The 19,586-nt window shown below is 44.7% G+C and overlaps 1 protein-coding gene and 1 long non-coding RNA gene across 8 annotated transcripts in view; one reads left to right on the top strand and one right to left on the bottom strand.

Annotated features, from left to right (window-relative positions):
• Nucleotides 1–869: 869 nt before the first annotated feature.
• LOC114235481 (uncharacterized) lies at nucleotides 870–19,360 on the top strand. Its single transcript, XR_003621641.2, has 6 exons — nucleotides 870–956; nucleotides 1,713–1,821; nucleotides 5,102–5,246; nucleotides 14,153–14,246; nucleotides 17,567–17,708; nucleotides 19,271–19,360. It is a non-coding gene; the product is annotated as an uncharacterized LOC114235481 (long non-coding RNA).
• Nucleotides 5,904–19,586, bottom strand: part of STARD13 (StAR related lipid transfer domain containing 13) — a 389,825-nt gene continuing 376,142 nt past the window's right edge. For all 7 annotated transcript variants that reach the window (XM_057533176.1, XM_057533175.1, XM_028161730.2 and 4 more), the window contains 7 exons: nucleotides 17,559–17,757; nucleotides 12,759–12,969; nucleotides 12,044–12,158; nucleotides 10,921–11,142; nucleotides 10,159–10,376; nucleotides 7,109–7,285; nucleotides 5,904–6,374 (listed from right to left, as the gene is read on the bottom strand). In XM_057533176.1, coding sequence (XP_057389159.1) covers nucleotides 6,257–6,374; nucleotides 7,109–7,285; nucleotides 10,159–10,376; nucleotides 10,921–11,142; nucleotides 12,044–12,158; nucleotides 12,759–12,969; nucleotides 17,559–17,757 — 1,260 coding nt within the window. In that variant the 3' untranslated portion in view covers nucleotides 5,904–6,256. The remainder of the gene's footprint in view (nucleotides 6,375–7,108; nucleotides 7,286–10,158; nucleotides 10,377–10,920; nucleotides 11,143–12,043; nucleotides 12,159–12,758; nucleotides 12,970–17,558; nucleotides 17,758–19,586) is intronic.

Genomic DNA, 19,586 nt, shown 5'->3' with positions numbered 1-19,586 from the left:
CGTCTCTGACTCTCCTGGGAGCGCTGCACTCAAGCCTCCCCAGGGAAGCAGGGACCATGTGGGGAAACGACCCGTACACTCCAACCACCGGAGAACAACAAGGTCAGGTGACTTTCAGGGTTAGGCTTTTTTTTTATGTGGTAGTAGCATTTCAAGTCTCTTCCTTATTCCAAAAATAGCTTCCACCTACCTGCTGATGCCTGAAATCCTTGTAACAGGAGAGAAAGCCTTTGATGCCCGATAAGGAGATAAAAGACTTCATTATGCAAATCTACAGTGGAGCAGCTCTGTCTGAAACATTCATATGAAAATGTCACCAATCAGCTTTTCAGCAGGCGGGATGACTGATAACCACGGGGATGGCAGAGGCTTCCGCCACCCTTGACGTGAGCGCAGGGATGGGACGGGAAGGCGAGGAAGCCCCAACATAGGGCTGGCACCCGCTGTGCCCACAGGAGCAGCGTGGTGATGTTTCCCGAGATGACTCGGATTTAGGGCAGCGAATCCACGCGCGTGCCTGGTGTGATGATCTTCCGGGTCTTGGGGTGGAGCCACGCGGCCAGGGCGTGAAGGTGGGTCTTCCGCCGGACTGAATTCCTCCTGCTGTCAGCGCAGTTGTTCGTCACATTCTGAAGCTGGGGACCTGGGCGTGGGAGTGAGGCGGGTTGGGTCGGGGGGTAGGGCGGCCAGGCGGAGAGGTGAGAGCCTCTGCGGTCAGGTGTGGATTACGTCGCTGGAAGCAGAGCTCCTTGGGGCTGCAGCTTTAAGTTACATCCTACCTTGCACTGTCTCCCAGGTGTGTTGATTCAGTCTTATCTCAAGTGACGCCTGGTCTCAGGTGTGTTGTGGGGATTTAGGGAAGCACTTGGAGCAGCTCCATGAGGAGGTATCACGGGGAGAACGGGGTCTTCCTCCCCTCCCAGGACTCTGGTGCCAGGCTGGGTCCCAGCAGTGAGGTGAGCGGTCGTGGTCGTGGTCAGCAGGGGTGGGTGTGGGTGTGAGGATGAACCAAGCTGACAAGGGAGCCTGCCTTCCAGTACGCGGAGACGCTTGTCTCGAGAACGCCGCGAAGTATCCGGGGGCCTTGGAGACATGCTTGTATCTGGAAATCAGAACGGCAGGGGACTTGATCATCTAGGCCTAAGAACTGAATGTTCCCATCTGGGACACGCGGGCTTCCAGCACCTGTGCATCGCTTGCTGGAACCCTGCTTTCTGATGGGCTTGAAAGACGCAGCCATCATGCATCAGCAAGTGTAGTTCCCAGAGGTTTCATTTCCTCCTGTTGCTGTTACTTATTTTCCTTCACAAGGAATAAGGTCTCAGCAAATTGATGAATTGATCATTCCCACCGCTGTAATTTTAGCAGCTCCAGCGGAGCTTGAGGAAAAATAATCAAACAGCGTGTCATTTTGGTAGTTCTTTACCCCAGGCCCTTGGTAAGCTTTTCCCTGACTATCCAATCTCCTTCCTCTGATTTTATTTTTCTCTGTAGAGCTTCCCTGGTCAATTATTTGTCTTGTTTCTTGGCCGTTTTCTCTTCTAGACCATAAGTTCCATGAGGACAGGGATTTTTTTGTCTGTTTTATTCATGGATTTTATTTATTGTCTTATTTACTGAGTGCCTAGAACAGTGTCTGGCACATCATGAGTGCTCCACACATATCTGTTGGATGAATGAACTAATCAAACTGTCCTATTTTCTGCAAACAGATGTTCAGCATTTGATAATTTCAGAAACAGTGGCATCTAACTTCTTGGAAGACCAGCTAATTCTCCATTCTCTGTGCTACTGGAGAGTTGAAGTGGTCAGACACAAAATGTGAGTTATTTCACTGGCTTTGGAATACTCCACACTAGGTTATGACTTCCATTTCTATGGCTTCTATCATCGTTATGCCCAGTTTTCAGATGCCCAGGTCATTTTAAATACTTATAGAATGGTGTAGCAGAAAGTGTCGTACGGGATGGAGTTTCAAAGCTGAGTTAAGACATGGTCCATGTCCCTAAGAGCTCATAGTCTAGTGGGAGAGTTAGATTTATTGCCAAATAACTAAATGAGATGCAATTCATGCAATAAGAGTAATATATAAGGAAGCAGGTGGATTTCACATGGGTGGTCAGGAAAGTCCATGGAGCAAATGATGCTCAAATAGGGTTTTAAGGAAGAAACAGGCTATTACGTGACCAACAAGATGGGGAGAAAGTCAATGCCAAGTCACAGAGATGTGAAAGAGTGGCTTGGTATCACTGGACCGTTATGTGTGTAGTCAGGAGCGGCAGGGATAACACGACTGAAGTGAACATGGGATGTACCTCTAGCTTTGGGCCCTGGTCACTCTCATAATGTTTCAGACCTGTATGTCCCACTAGTGGCTGGGCATCACAGGAACAGTGACACTCCACTTGGCTAGGATCTATCTAATTCCTTTACATTAACTTCTTGAGAAGAAATCATACGACCGATTTTTTTTTGTGGCCAAATATCAAAAGACAGAAGTATAACAGGGACTTCCCTCGTGGTCCAGTGGGTAAGACTCTGTGCTCCCAATGCAGGGGGCCCGGGTTTGATCCTTGGTCAGGAAACTAGATCCCGCACGCATGCTGCAACTAAGAAGGCCACGTGCCATAGTGAAGATCCCGCGTGCCGCAACTAAGACCCAGCACAGCCTAAATAAATAAATAAATAAATACAATATTTAAAAAAAAGAAGTAGAACAGTTTCATGCCTAAGAATTTCATGAAGTAGACTCAGAATCAAGTTTGAATTCATATGCTCCAGGGTCCCAGAATGACACTGGTTGCCTGTGGCTGCTAGAATGACCATGTTCTCTTCTTTCACATAGAAGAGGAAAAGGGACCGTTGAAATTCCTCCTTTGCCTATGAAAGCAAAACTTGCAAGTAATGGAAGAAAGGATGAGGGAGAGGAGCAGAGAGCAGAGTTTGGATCATTTTTATGTGGGCATATGGTCACTTGGGCTGCTGTGGCTCTTGTAGCCTGTAGCTGAGAATGTTCGAGAGCTCCTGCTTGCTTAATTAGGGGTGACCTTTGTCATCTTTTAGAAATAAAGCATAGAACATGTACAGTGGTCCCTCAGTATCCGCAGGAGATTAGCTCCAGGACTCCCTTCAGGTACCAGAATCCAGGGATTGCTCAAGTCCCTTATATAAAGTGGTGTAGTATTTGCATATAACCCATGCACATACTCTCATATACTTTAAATCATCTCTGGATTACTTGTAATACCTAATACAAAGCAAATGATATGTAAATAGCTGTAAATACAGTGTAAATGCTGTGTAAATAGCTGCCAGTGTACAGCAAATTCAAGTTTTGCTTTTTGGAATTTTCTGGAATTTTTTTCGGAGTATTTTTGATCTGTGGTTGGTTGAATCCTTGGGTGCAGAACCCGCAGATATGGAGGGCTCACTGTACAAGGATGGAAAGCAAGAGGCTCAGAGTCAGATGTGGCTACTCTTCATGGTCCAGTGGTGCAGCCATAAGTCACGTCATCAAGTCTCAGTTTCTTGTGCACTCAATGAAAATGGAATTGTAGCTGGAGTTCACTGAATCCTTCATAAAAATACTCTAAAAGTGTTCTTATAACTTCTAGATTTAAGAACAATGAAATGTAAAAGAAATCCCTACCCATCACCATAATGCCTTAGACATAGGTTAAGGCACCCAGACTGTTAGTGAAGTTCTGTAGATAACAATCTAGACTTTTATATGAATCTTTATATTTGAGAGAGATTTGACTACAGTACTGAGGCATCAAGCTCATGGCAAGCTTTTTAGAGAGAACTCTTCCTCAGGAAGCAGGTTTTCCACTTACAGGATGAAGCATGAAAATCAACATGTATTTTATAGAAAAAAAAGGGTGTATTTAATGTATATAAATTTCTTTACCTTGGCAAGTATTTATTTACAATTGATGACTGATACCAACAGTTGAGGTAAAGATATACATGAGGTATAAATATAATATTTAAAGGCAATATCATATTTTATTTCTATTGGCAAGATAACAATGAATAAAATACTGTAGTATTTGACAAATAAGCTTCCTGCATCTTTCTCTTTTTTTTTAAAGATGCATTGTGTTGTTAGGCAGCAGTGATGTGATTAGTATGTGCATAAAAATTTAAAAGTCAGGTAATTTGAAGAGAAGGGGAGTCAGAAATAAAACCATGTTTGCTTTATTCTAAGTATCCTCTAGGTCCCAGCTTCTCAAGGTGTGGTCTTCGGGCTGGCAGGCTGGGCATCCCCGAAGCTGGTTCAAAATGCAGAATCTCAGGTCCACCTCAGACTGCCTGAATCGGAGGCTTAGTGTAACAATATCTGAGGGTGATCCGTGTGCTGCTAAGGCTGGAAAAGGCCTGCTCTAGGTGACACGACACCATTCATCCTTGTGTGCCTGTCATATTTCCTGAAAACATATGATCCCATCTCTGGAGTAGGATCAGCATTAAGCTAAATTAAAATTCACTAATGATCTTGTCTATGCATATTAAAGTAATCTGGCATATGTGGTTAAATTTAAGATGTATGGAAGAAGTGAATTTGTTTTGCTCACAGAGCGAATGGAAAATTATGGGTTTGCTGCCACCTTCTTCGGTAGGCAAGGAAACAAAAAATTCCTAGATCACAATTCAAACAGTATGATTTTACTGGTACCATACAAAACTCATATATAGCATTTTTATTTCTCTCAATAAAAGAATTGCACATTGCTGATAAAAGAAAACATTATATAAACGCATACAATATAAAAAGAAAGGAAAACACTCTTTTTTTTTCTCCAGCATGAATTGCTAAGTTATGATACCAATCTCTCCCTGAAACCAAACACAATAAATTATCTTCCTCTCTAGCATTGTTGAATTACAATAAAAAACCAACTTAAATCCATTAGCAATTGGTTAAGGATAGTCAATTTGCTTAGTCTATACAATAATAAATAAGGTTGGGTCAAATGCATAGGTAGCTTGACTGACTAATGAAGAAACATGGAATTTAACAGACCTGTTTATATTTTCTAAAACTAATTGAAGAACACAGTTTTGGTCTTAACATTAGTTTAAAAACCCTGTCTTTCAGATTGCAAAACTTTAATGAAGTCTATCTTAAGAGCATCATATGTAGCAACAGTAGAATTCCCTGAAGCTGAAATGGTCCAGGACTCTTGAATGACCATCATCTCCCTTAATCTGGTGTCCAGAGTTAAATTCAGTGCAATACATTGGTAAGAAAATGCCAATTAACTGTGACCAAATAGGCCACTGGTCAACTAGAATGACATTTAAGAACATTATGAAATGTAAGTATGAAAACTCAACAAAACACAGAGGCTCCCTTTGGCTGTGAATCTGCAAAAGCTATTATATTCAGCTCTCATCAGCAGGGAAATACAGGCTCTCTTTCAGTCACTGGGCTGACTCCTCTAGTGGTCCATGGGCATCTAACATGTCACTGAAACTGTATCTGCTGGCCCCACGGCAAGCGGTAATCTAGCCTTAAATTCAGGAACAACTCCTCACCCACTTCTTTGCTTTAAAGAGGACTAAATATTATTTTCCTTGCTTTATCCAACACCCCACTCTCAGTTTTTGAATAACACAAACAAGCTGACAACATGTAAGGACCATTTAATGTGTTTTCCTTTGGTTGGCTAACCTTTGGTAAGACATCAGGGCGGACTACATATTTTCACACTTTGGTGTCAGCAGCAGATTCTGCTCAGCTTACAGGACGGTGGGGAGACAGCGCCCAGAACAACTTTGAAAGAACCAGGTGAGGAAGGGACTCACCGAATCAGACTCGTTCCTTTTCAAAATATGCAATTATATATAAAATTGATATCTTACATATATACAGTAAAGATGAGATATACACACATATGTACATATGCTATACATACATTTATTTACAGTTAAGAATATGCTTCTTAGAAGCCTTTAAATAGCAAATTAGGCAATGCACAAGGAATAATCCATTTAATTTTAAGTAACATAGATAAATGTTGTTCTGATTTTTAAAAATATTATATTAGTAGGGATGTAGCCGTCTCCAGGAAGGCTAGGAAAGTTCTCAGAAATTCTTGCATCTTCAACATTCCGACTTCTCAGTGCTTCCATTTATAAGCATTGTCAATCGGTTTATCTCTCTTCCTTGCTTTCTCACACGCACACTCTCTCCCACAAGTGTTTGCTTTCACTTCCTCTTCCCTGAGTTTGATGTCACACTGGGGAAAACTCAGATTTTAGTTTCTGGACCCTCAGCAATGAGGGGCTGAAAAGAGTTTCTAATCCTGGCAACTTCCGCTGCACACAGATGTCCAAAGCCTTTATTGTACCATTCTGGGGAGTGACCTCTGTGGGGACAAAAATCAGAAAAGAAGTGGGAAAGTCTTTTCCCAAATCACAACAATTTGTCACGGTCGACAGGGCTGTGCTTGTGCCCTGAATGTCGTCAGCCCACCTGCATGACACTCGGGGCTGCTGCTCCGAGGCTCTGAGAACCTCATTCTGTCAACAGGGGCCTTGAAAATGCCTTTTTGGCCAAGTATTCGGTCTATCTTTCCAGTATTCACCGGGTGCTTTAAAAATGACAGCGTCTCCTCAGGGGTGATTCAGACTTAATTCTAGAATTTACTGAGAAAACCCAGCTTATATCCACCCAGACCAAGAACTCAGCATCATGAATGCCTTGAAGGGGTTGGATTTAAGTTAGTTCCCTCTCAAAGGAGGGCAACTGGAGGGAGCTGCAAAAGGGACAGGCTGAGAAGAAACACAAGAGGACTCGTATTTACTGAGCACCTACTACATCCCGGGCTCTAGTGCTGGTGTTTGCCCCGTGCCCAAAGCACAGAAGTATAAGTGGGACAAAACGGAAAATAAAGGTGAGCAGAGGACTTTTTCTCCTGAAAGTCAGAATTTTAGCAAGGGCGGAAAGAGGAAAAGCGAGGGGGAGGCGCACGTAATCTTCTAGAAAGCATGTTAATGGCAAGAGGAATAAAAGGACAGTGAAATAAGGGACCAGATGAGAAACAGGGCCCCAGCGAATGTGTGGTGAGCCCGCACCCGCCGCCCCCAGGAGCCCGCTCACCTCAGGTCCACCCTGCAGATGTGCGTCAGCCTCGACTTGCCGGACCCACACGGCTCCATTAAGTACTGAGAGTCCATCACCACGGCCCGCACACCACCCATGAGCTGGGCTTCCTCGTGCTCCACGGAGAGGGACACCAGGGTGCACATTCCTTTGGGCAAATCAGTCTTCCAGGTCCTGCAGCAAAACAAACCCGCACGTCGGAATTAGGGCTGAGAGAGAAAGAAAACCCTGAGCACAGCGCTGAGGTTTACACTTATATTTTCTTGCTCAAATTCCAAGCCCAGTTACTTGGACTAAGCTAATGGTTTCCATAAGCGTGTGTGAACTTTATACCGTGCAGTTGAAAGCAAGGGTCTCAGCCCTCTGACCCAGAGGTCAGAAACGGTCTTGCAGCTTTCAGAGCTGCTTTCGGAATCCCAAACTGAGGCTGCGGAGGCTCCCGCACATTACTGAAGGGCTGGTCTCACCGTTTGGGAATTAGGACTCGCCCATTCAAGTCTTTCACCAAATATCTATTGGGTGTGCCAAGCTCTGAGAAGCCACTGAAGACATAAAGGTCTACAGCCCAGGAGGAGAAACAGACCTACCAAGAGAACCCTAAAGCACCACGGCAAGTGCAGTGATATGGCTGTGCAAAGAGCACTCTGAGATCATGTACAGGGGATGGCTTCCTGGAGGAGGTGGTGCTCAACTCAAGTCTGAAAGGATGCTTAGCTTGAAGAAAACTAGATACATGCAGACTGCTAATTGCCTTCAAGTCTCTGAGTGGCTCTTGAGCAGGAGAAGAAATAAATACAGTTGATTTGCCTCCAGAAAGCAGAGATATGAAGGTATGTTTTAATTTAGTGCAGACAAGAGCCGTCTCACAATGTGTACTCTTCAAAAATGGAATGGGCTATATGAGGGGTAGTGAGTTCACTGTTCCTGGAGCTATTCGAGCATGGGGGGGCGGTGTACCACTTGGGAAAAGGTTGTAGATGGAAGTCAGGAATCATGAGAGCATCTCTGTAGCAACTTTCTACCATAGGCTGTAGGTTTGATTATTATAATCTTAGTTATTTACATTACAAGTCCTATCCCCTTGCTTAGTTGTCTCATCTCTAACTTCGTCCTGTCCTACCTCACCAGAAAGAGAAACTATTACCTAGAACTAGGGAATAAGCAAGCCCTACACAAATGCTTAGCAACTTCTCCATGGGTGTGACCATTCTCTTTTCATGCATAAGGCTGTGATTAATAACAAAGACTGAAAGCTGTACAGATTTGTGGGGATAGGAGACCAGCCTCATGCGTGCTAGCCTAGACAGGGAGACGCTCTGAAAACAGGAAGTGCCTCAGCCCTGGACTCCTCTCCATACCTGTCACTTTCTCCCTCCTGTATCATAATCACAAGGAATTCCTGCTGCAGGAAACACATCTGGTTCATTATTAATCCTCTTGGGTGCCGAGTTCTCCCTCAGCCTCATGGTCCACCCACCTTCTTCTTCAAGTCTTGGATCAAATATCAACACAGTGAGACTCTGCTCTGACCACTATATTTGAAATTCCACCCCTTCCTATCATCCCCCTAAGATAAGTAATCCTATCCCCCTTGCTTATTATTTATTGACTCTATTCCTATCCCCCTTGCTTATTATTTATTGACTCTATCTCCCTAATAAAATATAAATCCCAAAAGAGCAGGGTTGTGGTCTGTTGTGCTCCCTGCAGTATCCCCGGAGCCTCCAACAGTGCCTGGCACAAGGCAGTGATGGAATGATACATGAGAAACAGCCGGCGGGTGGCACTGCAGGATGAGTGGAAGGAGGGCGGTTCCCTGCACGGACTCCAGCCCTCAGCCTCCTCTAAGGGAGGGAAGAGGCAGGCCATGGCATGGCTCCACCCCCCCGTGGCTGCCGTCCTAGAGCAATTTGATCTTCTGCTTGCAAGAGTGAAGGTGTAAAGTTTAACTTCCACGAGATGAGTCATGTCCCAATCACTGTGGTAATAAGCCACCCTTACAACCGCCCACATTCTCCACCAGGGTCCCAAGCTTGCTAAGATAAACACATATACTTAGGGAAAAAATGACCCTTAAAATTCAAGGTCCTAAGGACCAATTCCAAAGGCATAAATAGCCCATGTGAAAAGTAACCTTTAGTTTGCCATCAAGACTAGTTTAATAAACTATTTAAATTACACATTTGGGAATTTCACTAGTGATTCTTTTTATACTGCTAATATATGAGAAGAGACAGCATTCACCATCAGTTATCAATAAAAAAAAAAGGATGTATTGATTTAATTATATTTGATTTGGGTTTGTTAGAATCCTCAGTCCCTCTTCTTTCTGATTCAGTCCTGACTCACCAGCCCATGTACACAGCTCTGCTGTGCAACTTCCTATTGCTGGTTGAGCTTCCCCCTCCAAACCCAGAGAGCCGGGGTCCGGAACTCAACCCAAAAATCTATTAGAAGCAATATTTCGACAGTAGACACCAGTCTTGCAAGCCCTGTCAAGCCCTGAAACCTCTCTGGACATCCAAGTGTCTCAGCATAGCTGGACCTTCAGGGCTCTGTCTAGGTTTCCATGCCTGGTAATGAATTATGAGCAGCTGAAGTTATACAGAGGAATTTTGAAGTTACACACACTCCAGATTGAGAGTTACACCACTGAAGACTTGCTTTCCCAGGGGCAGAAAGGCCAAATCAGGAGAAAAGCCAGTCAAGTTCAGTTTGCATAATTTAGCAGAAAGTACAACTGGACAAACAACAGTTATTTTGGGGGACTCTGTTCCGAGGAAACGAACAATATTTATGGCTTAATAAACCGTATGCTCCATAATGAAAGGGGCCATAAGAGAACCCAGCAGAGGTGTGAATTGGGTGAAAGAAGCAGGAAGTCGGGCATAAAAACAGCAAAGTCAGTTTTCACTGAGAGAAATGAGGGCTGGCTGAGTGTTGCCAGTGGAGGCTGAACTTAGGTGTGAGACCTCTGAAATGCTTAAACCTGCGGCTCTTATCCGGCTTTTGGAGCAGAGCATCTTAAACCCCGGAGGCAGGCTTACCTGAGAACCAGGAAGTCTCTGGAAGGGTGAGGCGCCATGCTGTTCTGCACGTACTGATAGATTTCTGTTTGCTTGTCCAGCGTTTCCACCACCTTCCACTGCACGAAATCCTCATCCCACAGGTGGCGCTCCCTCAGCACGCGATTCAAAACCACCGAGGGGGGCGCTTCCACCTCCACAGAAGCCTTCCATAGCCTCAGCGGATGCCCGTCTCCCACCTTGGGAAAGACACCAGCACAGGCTGAAGAGGTTGCTGGTTCCAACACAACCTACCATCCTTCACTGGGTGTTCAAAAAACATCACTGAGTACGTAACTTGAAAGAGTGACTCTGCATACCTCAGGTTTAGAATTTTTAAATGTTTATCCTTAAGCTGAAAAGAAGAATACTGATAATAAAAATGATAACCACCAACACACAGTGCTCCCTGTGTACCAGGCATTGTTCTGATTTTTAAACAGCCCTCCTCTGACAGTGGTCCTACTATTATGTCCATTATGCAAACAAGAAAACAGAGGCACAGAGAGGCGAGTGACTCGCCCAACGTCACACAGCTACCGGGACAGAGCCAGGCCTGGGCGCCAGCAGTCCGGCTCCACAGTCTGCAGTCTGATTATGTGCAAACAGACTCTAGAGTGGGTGGTTGACTGATTCGTGTGTGGTGAAGCCCTGGGAACAGAGTAGCCATTTTAAAAGCAAAACAAATCCCTGGTTGTAAGACTTGGCTCTTAGGGGGTAATTTTTTCCAAGACCTGAGATTACCTTTTTGAAAGCAAGATCTGTGTTGTCTGTGTTGGAACACGTGACCCATCCTTTGAACTTTTCCTTGGCTTCCTTCTGGAGGCCCTGGATGAGATGCTCCAGGTACGTGTGGAAAGTGGCCCCGCTCTCCTCCATCTGGGCCCCCAGGTCTTCCAGGGTTGGGGGATGCATCTCAGCCTCCATATATGAGTTATGAGACTGGGCCACCATCTCAAGCGGGACCTGAACCAATGGACGCACAGAAGAGCAACACACTGAGCTACAGAAATGCTGAGACTGACAGAGAAAGCAAAGTAGCATCGCCAAAGACCACGGTACGGGCGATGGGCTGAGTGCCGTGGGGCAAGAGATGTTTGTCTAAGATCAGCGAAGGGGTCGGGGGGGGGCTTCCTCAAGTCAGGAAACCCAAATCTGGTTGAGGCTATATTTATTATTCAAAACACTGCCATGACTTCCCATTCATTCTTTCCATTTTCCTTTGATTTTACTTATTATATACATTTTTATTCAATTTGGCAAAACTTGGGCTCAGGAAACTTAAAGTGCACAGACTTAAGGGGAACGTCAAGCATGGCTTAGAGGCAGCTTTAACTTTGTGGCACACTTTTCCCTTTTACAAATGACAACTTTGCCCCAACAAGTATGCCGGAAGTCTAGTTCACTTAATCCTTTAGCGTATCTGTAGCTGTATTCATAAGCTGTCACTGATTCTGAGTTCACAGCGATTGTTCAGTATCACACACACACACACACACACACACTCTCTCTCTCTCTCTCTCTCTCTCTCTCTCTCTCTCTGAATCTAATCAAGTCCCGAGGTTACATCAAATATACCGTACTTGGCTGGCTGGCCTGGGACCTGGCACCTGCAGTTGATGCAACTGTTTTCATAAAAACCATCATCATGGTAAGCCCAAGTGTCTTTAGCTGTCAAAGCCTCAACTATTCAATATATAAGCTCACTCCTCACATTTCTAGGAGGCAAAGACCAGACCTATCGAGTGCACCATTGTCATTATAAAATCAGGAAAAACCAGAAATAAGCCATAAATGCAGCAACCACTCCAAGCATCTTACCGAGTTCCAAGAGCTATAAGGAAGGCAGTTGGAGCCTTTCACTCACCTCAAAAAGCCTGTCGCATTCCATGATCATGTGCGCCAGCCCCTGAGCTGCGGCCAGATTCTCACTGAGGTCTTTTTGATCTGGCTTCCCAGAGGCATACTTCTTCTGGCTAACTCTGTAATTGAAGGGGAGAGTCCTCAGCGGATCCCAAACCCAAGAGCTTTTCACAGTACAGAGCTCATCGCTTTGTCATGTCTTCATGCCCAGATGCTACCCAGATCCCATACTTTCTCATTTCCAAATAAAAAAACAGTGGCTACACATCTTAGATATCCTGAGTCATGCTAAGAGTCTGACAGTTCATAATGGAAAACCTTGGAAAAATACACGGGCAGGAATAACTGTTGGGGGAGAAATTAATCTATTTTTCCCAAGTTTGAAACTACTTCACTGCAAGCTGCCGTGCTTGGGCCTTAAATCTAGCCTTTTAAAATTGAAGATTGTAAAATACTATTTTGTGTACTTTTTCCCTCCTTCCCACTAACACACGCAAAACAAAACAAAACAAAACTCCAGGCTTTCGGGATCACAAAGGACACTGTGCTGCTTTGATAATTCCCTGATGCTGAGCCACACGAATTATGTTCCTCCAAACATTTTCTGATTATGAATGAAGTGCTGACAAATCCCCAACTTGAAATACAGCAGGAGTGTTTTTAAGTAGCCATGGGGAATACCTGGTTTAGGATTAGGGTTCTTGCTGAGGAAAACCCACCTGGGGGAGCTTTCCTTCTTCAGTAAATTCAGATGGAAGAGGGAGGGGGCCAGACACACAGCCAGGTTCATGGGCGTCATCTGATTCTCCTCCACCGCGTGGACCACGTCGTTGAGGAAGCACAGCAGCGTCTGCAGCACCTCCCTGCTCTCATCGGCCAGCAGCAGGACAGCCGCCTGCACTGCCTGCAACTGCTGCTCTTTGGGGACGTCTGCAGAAAACGCGGTGACGGGAGTTAGAGGGACAGCTGCAGAGGGAGCCAGCGGGAGAGGGGGAGCGAGCGCTCCCTTCCTGCGAGCACGCTCAGGGTCACTGTCGGCATCAACAGTGACATGACAACGGCTAAGGGCGCAGAGCTGCCCCAGGTGGTGAGAAGCTTGACGAGCTGCCGTTGGAAGGAACCCCACAGTCTCACTCCAGAACCCATAGTCTTAACAGCGAGGCTGGACTTGGCAAGGAACACCCTGCGCTGGCTTTTCATACTCTTGGAGCAATCTGCCTCCTCACCTACCTGTTTCAAACCTCTTGCCCATCCTCCCTCCCACCCCACCTCCAGCTTGTGAAGCATCCCTCAGGACGCCCAGGGCTTGGGGAAGAGGGACCAGGCTCCTCCCTCTCGGGCCCATCCCCCATCTGGGTGGTCCCTGGGGTGGTGGGCACTGGTCAGCAGGCTTGAAAGGGAGTTGGCCTGAACGGTATGAGGTAACTAAAAGGAAAAAGTATAGGAAAATGGGTGCTCCGTGCTGCATTCTGCTGCCCCCTGGCTGTGTTTGTTAATGATCTTTGAGGCCTGACTCACCACCCTTATTCCTCTCACTCTGAAAGACACCGTCAGGAGCTCACGTGGGCTAACACGGTTGTCTTTCTTACAATACCAGGTTCTAGAGCAGGTCTCTGCAGCAGGTGTCTGTGCTCCAAAGGGGGTGTGGGAAGAAACTATTGGAACTTCCAATGGTGTTTGTTTTCTCTCATGCTTTAAAAATACTGATGGGATGTGTCTTATGATATGCACAGTATATTATAATATATCACGATATATTTATATTATTAAGAATATGTAAGTGTACATGCTGAGATAGTTTCTACTGGTCGGGGCGCCTGACAAAAAAAAATTTGGAGCCCGCTGCTCCGGGGGTGCTGTGTGTGCCTTCTGCCCAGGTCCTGCCCGTCTCCATCATCGACCCTCCCAGGGCGGGGCACACTGCAGGCCCCAGTCAACTGGCAAGTGCAAGTTTCTGGAAGAGCCTGACCATGGGTTGGACATTCTGGAACCCACCCCCACCCCCACCACGTCCACTGTGAACTGGCACAAGACAGACCTGGGTTTGATAGAGGAGAGCCATTGTGTTCACATTATACAGAAACCTTTTTCCTTTTTCTTGCTTGTGCTGAAGCAGAAGCAGATACTCCTAATGACCTCAGGCTTGTCATTGAAGTGTTACAAATTCAGCTGGAGCCCTTGAACTGCCTTTAAATAAGCTGCTTTAGGTAAGATGTCCAGTGCATGCATTGCTTAGCTTTAGGTTGCCAACCTTCTCTTCTGTGCCAAAATTTTTGAAGAGTCATCTGTCGTGTCTACATGTTGTCCCAGCTTCCTTCTACTCACTCGTTTCTTTATCCCTCAGAAAACATCTTCTGTCATTATTTTCTACTAAAGGTGCCTGCAAAGGTCAGCTATTAATCCCTAAATTCAGCCTTTGTATCGGATCCTATCCTCTTTGACCTTTTTTGTGGCACAGGCACTCGTGTGGTTCCTGCCTCTTTCCTGGCTCTCAGAAGACTGTTCTAGATCTGGATTTCTAGGTGCTGATAACTTGCGTCCACGCAGATGGCTGGCAGCACTTCAGACTCCACGTCCAGGCTCCTCCCTGCCCCCAGATCAGCTCCCCTCCCCCTTTTCCTTTCTGAATGCTCTTTAAAACTAGGGTCGTCTTTGATCCCTCCATCCTTCTCTCTCCTGTAGACCGTGGGCTTCACATGCGTTCATTATCCATCCAACACTCTAATTAATCATTTGATGGAAGTCCAAGAAGTAACAGAGCTACAGTTGGACCTGCTCTGGAGAACGGAGGAGGAACTGTGCCCCTCTCTTCTCCACAGCCCTTTGGAAACTTTGACTCCAGAGTCCATCCCTAGAACATCTTTATTTCCAGTCTTGCTGCTGGAGGTCCCCACAGGTAACCCAGAGCTTCAATTAATGTGCTGGCTCCCTAACCCTCCATTCGCATCCTGTCCAGTACCTCTCGTTCACCACTTCCAGATCCATGGGTCAAATAAGCAGTTCTGATGGCCGTGCGCCCTGCGGCACAAGCCTGGCTGCCTATGAAATACCTACTCTCTCCTCCTTTCTCTGTAAGAAAACCCACGTTCTGTTCAGGCCTGGGCTGTAATGTGCTCAGGGAAGTCGGGCCCTTCCCTCAAAACCAGGGGATAACCACGTTGGCCTAGACCAAAAATGGTAATCCCATTCCTCTTCCCAGTGATTGATTTAGGGGAGAAAAGTGTAAAATTTCTGGTCTATGGGACCAAGATAAATGCTAGGTAGGCATTTCTGTAAATTTATCTCCCTGATAAAAAGAGACATATGCCCAAGGAGAACCCTTCTGCCTGCCTCTTGCCTTTGGATGTGATTTTGGGAAGACATGATAAAGATAAGTGGTGGCAGTCATATTGTGACCTTAAGGGGATGACAAGAGACGCTAACCTCAGCCATGGTGTCACTGAATTAACCAACTCTGGAATTATTTAACTCCAGATTTCTTGTCTTGTGCGATTATATAATGTCTTTATTATTTAAACCACTGCTTGTTGGATTTTTGGTTCTGTGTTTACAGCTGAGAGCACCGTAACTGGTAGCTCCCTCAACACCACCCAAGGGGTCCCCGCAGTGATTAATGATCAAATATGAACTCTTTGCTCTAATATTCAGTGTCCTTCCTGGGTACGGCCCCAGTCTAATTTTTGGAGTCATTTGATGCTGCACTGGACAGTTACCCTTCCTCGCAAGCCAGACAGAACTCCTGTAATCTCCTGACACATGTGCTATTTACTTCACTCAGCATGTGTTCCTCACGTGTCTCAACCTTCAGTTGTCACTTCTCCACCAAGTCCTTATTCTTCATCTCAACCCCCTTGGGTGCTCTTTGTAACCTTATCATGGGATTTCTACAGTCTTGCTGTTTTGCAGTTATTTATGTACATGTCTCGTCTCCCTCTACTGTAAGATGCTTAAGAGCAGAGTTAAGTCTTACCCATCCATATGCTCTGCAGTGCTCCGCATGGTGCCCTGAACATAAGCAGAACTCAGTAAATGTTTGCTCAGCTAAAATAAGCCCTGCTTTGATCTGTTTTATTTTGCTTGTGAGTCTCACAAAGGGCTAAAAGCATTTATCTCTTGGAAATAATCTGACTTTAACCTTACACTAGTGTCAACCATAACCTGAGAACTGATTAAATGTAAAGACTCATATATGCTACTTCCAAACCATAAGGGAGGTTTAACTGAAGAATGCAGCTCAACCTCTTACAGCAGAAACATCATGAATTCCCTGTATTTAGCCTCCAGCAACATGTATCACTAGTTTAACTTAACCTATTCACTTTGACAAGATAATATTTATTTAGTGGGTCACCACTTTATTATCCTGTTTTTACAAATGGTACTTGTTATAATCCTTTTCGAATTTGCAATATTATAAACTCCTGAAACACATTTAGTACAGAATTCTCAAGAGCAAGAATCTTCTTTGAGTTGGATCAATTCCATGTCAAGGTCCACTTCATGTATATGTTGCTAAAAACTCAAAAGTCCACAGGGCAAGTGTTTTTTTCCTAAAGAATTGAGACTTGGACCATTAAATACTTACAGCTGACTGTTGAACAACACGGTTTGACCTGTACGGGTTCACTTAACAGGCAAATTTTTTTTTTTTTTCAATAAATACACAGTTGGCTCTCCCTATACTTGGGTCCTGAATTTGCAGATTCAACGAACTGTGAATCCTGTACTATGTTTATGATCGTGGTTGTTTGAATCCTCGGATGCCCAACTGAGGATACAGAAAACCGACTATGGGACTTTAGCATCCTCGGTGGGTCCCGGAAGGAATCCCACGAGGATACTGAGGGACAACTGTATAACCATAACAGTGCAGCTAGAAAAGAGCCACGTGTTCATTTCTAATACCATCCCCTACTTGGCAACTATCTTTAGCAGGATATGTTGTTAAATCAATACTTGCTATTTTCAATGATTAATTATAGGGGTTTTGCTGAGAATTATCAACTTCACATCACTTAAAAAGTTCTAAGTGAAAATATAAATTAGTTGAATTAAGCTTAAGCCTTGATTTGGTTTGCTTACTTTTCACCAATTAAAATACATTGCATTAAAATACATTTACTTTTATTTCTAGTGATTTTAACACATTTGGATTTCACATATCCCAAGGAAATGCTTTCTTTTTAAAAACACCTATATATAAAATAAATTCTATTGTGTTACCTTTTCATTTTAAATTTATTAAAAGTACATTGAAAGTTAGTTTTTATATCCTACATAAAACCCTATTGAGAAGGAAGATTTTGATGTCAAAAACGTATTTTCAAATGCATAAAATATAGCCTGGAGATTTCCATATTGAAGTGTGAACAAAGTTTACTTCTGGAGAGGAGGGTAGAATTGTAACTTTTATATACTTCTTCATGCATTACTTGTACAATTAAAATTCAATCTACAGAATTTTTTTTTTAGGTGGATGAATGCACTTGAGAACACTGATCTGCCTTGTTTCCACTTACACTGATAGATGTGGAGGAAGGTCTCGTTGAGCTTGTTGGTGAAAAGAGGCTCAGGAAGGTCCCGGAAGAACTGCTTCACCATATCTGCCACGTCGTAAGCGGATTGGTCCTCGTAGCTGACGTTCTCAGGAAAGCTCTCGTTCATTTGACGTAAGGCATGGATTCGAGACTTCACGCCTGATTTTCGAAAAAGACCCACCTGAAACAAGCCACAGTGACGTGTTAGTGAGGCCGCCTTTGCCCCAGACGTTTTCTTCCTACTGCAAGCACACTGAGGGAGATGAGAAGGCGATAGGACCAGGACTTGATGACTTGGAATTGCATCCAAACTAGTATATTGTAAATTACTAACTTAGCTACTTTGGGCAGTGGCTGAACACTGACTTCCTCTCCCATGAAATGAAAATAAGAATAACAGCCCACCTTACAGGGCTCCTGAGAAAATATACGTGATTGATTGGTCTTTGTGACTTGTCAAGTCTTTCTTACAACATGGTAGACGTTATTTTTTTATTCATTTATTTAACAAGTAGTGATTAAATACCCCCTATATATCAGGCATACTTATATCTTCTAAGAATCATTAGTGAGCAGGTCAGACAAAATTCCCTACCTTCTGGTGTGTATACTTTAGTGGGGGTTTTGAGAAACTCTGTCAATGGAAGGTTTGGTGGATCCCAGATAAGTAACCATATCCAATGCCCCTTTGAGGGAGAGGTTTATAGGGAATATGCTCATGAAACAACATATCGTTAAGCACATATTTTGATTGATAGGTCTTACTTATATGCTTTTCCTTCTTCAGAATCCTTGTAACATATGCTTCTCATATGATGCACTTACTACTCTACCTGGTTAGTTACTATGTGTAGAAGCTATGGCTGTAGTGAGAATGATTCCTAAGTGGCTTTTCTTCAGACTTCAAGACATTGTATTATGCCTTTTTCATCCTTAGGGCTTACACTCCTCCTCTGCTTGACAAATGAATGGAGCAATAAGGCACCGTGGGGATAATGCCCCTAACAGGAACGAGTGAGGGAGAGCAGAGCCCTATGAGGATGGAGGTTCCTGCAGTGGTTTCCAGGTTATGCTGTAGGCTCTCCCCAGGTGGACCTGCCGTCACCCCAAAAGAACTGAGCTTCTCTGGGAGCCCAGGCTTATAGTGAATTCGTATGTCTACTATTTTTAAATGCCTATAGGGCACTGAGTTTCTCAAAACTGGTTCTTCAACCCTCAGTCTCCAATCTTTTCACTCCCCAGGGGCTCACTGGTTGGCCCACTTCCACATTCCCAGTGGTCAGAGAGGTGGGCAGCGGCCTCGAGTCAGCGCTGCTCTCCCTCCTTATTCCTGGGGAGACACGCCAGGTTGTCTCACTGGCTGCTCTGTGTGCCAGGCCGGCCTCGACCCAAGCTCAGGGGTCTGAGGAGAGCTCTCTTGGTTGCTGCTATAAACGGAGAGCAGCGCTAATTCTTTTAAACTGCGTAACAGCAAGGGAAGAATTCCAAGCAATTAGAGAATACTCAGGTTTTTGTATACGTCAGCTGAATGGATCGCAGGGCAATTATACACCGCTACTTTTTGTGGCAATAAAGACAGAATTCTTAGTAATACTTCTTGGCATTCCAAGGCTTACCACCCTAATTTCACAGAACAGGATATTCAGGCATAGTATCACTTAAAACATTAATTGCTTTCTTTTTTATTCTTAAAGTTTGGAATGTCTAGAAAATGCAGAACGTTGCCAAGAAGAATCTAAAGAGCATTTCTCTTCCTCTGGCAACTGCTCCAAATTTCATCAGAGGGCATGAGAAGAAAGCACGTCCTGTCAAAAGAAAAGCTCAAGATGTCAAATGAGTGATTATCCAAGTGAGATCCAGCCTTGATGTGTTTACATGTCAACTCTTCTGATTCTGGAAGGGGGCCCGGACCGTGCCTCGGGGCTGTGCTGCTGGGGAGTTCTCAGAAGCCAAGTGCCCCGAGGTGAATTCCTCAGAGTGACTCACAGTTATCCTCCTGTGACTTGGTAT

Source organism: Balaenoptera acutorostrata, chromosome 18, assembly GCF_949987535.1.
Source record: "Balaenoptera acutorostrata chromosome 18, mBalAcu1.1, whole genome shotgun sequence".
NCBI lineage: Eukaryota > Metazoa > Chordata > Mammalia > Artiodactyla > Balaenopteridae > Balaenoptera > Balaenoptera acutorostrata.
This window is presented reverse-complemented; position numbering and strand designations above follow the sequence as displayed.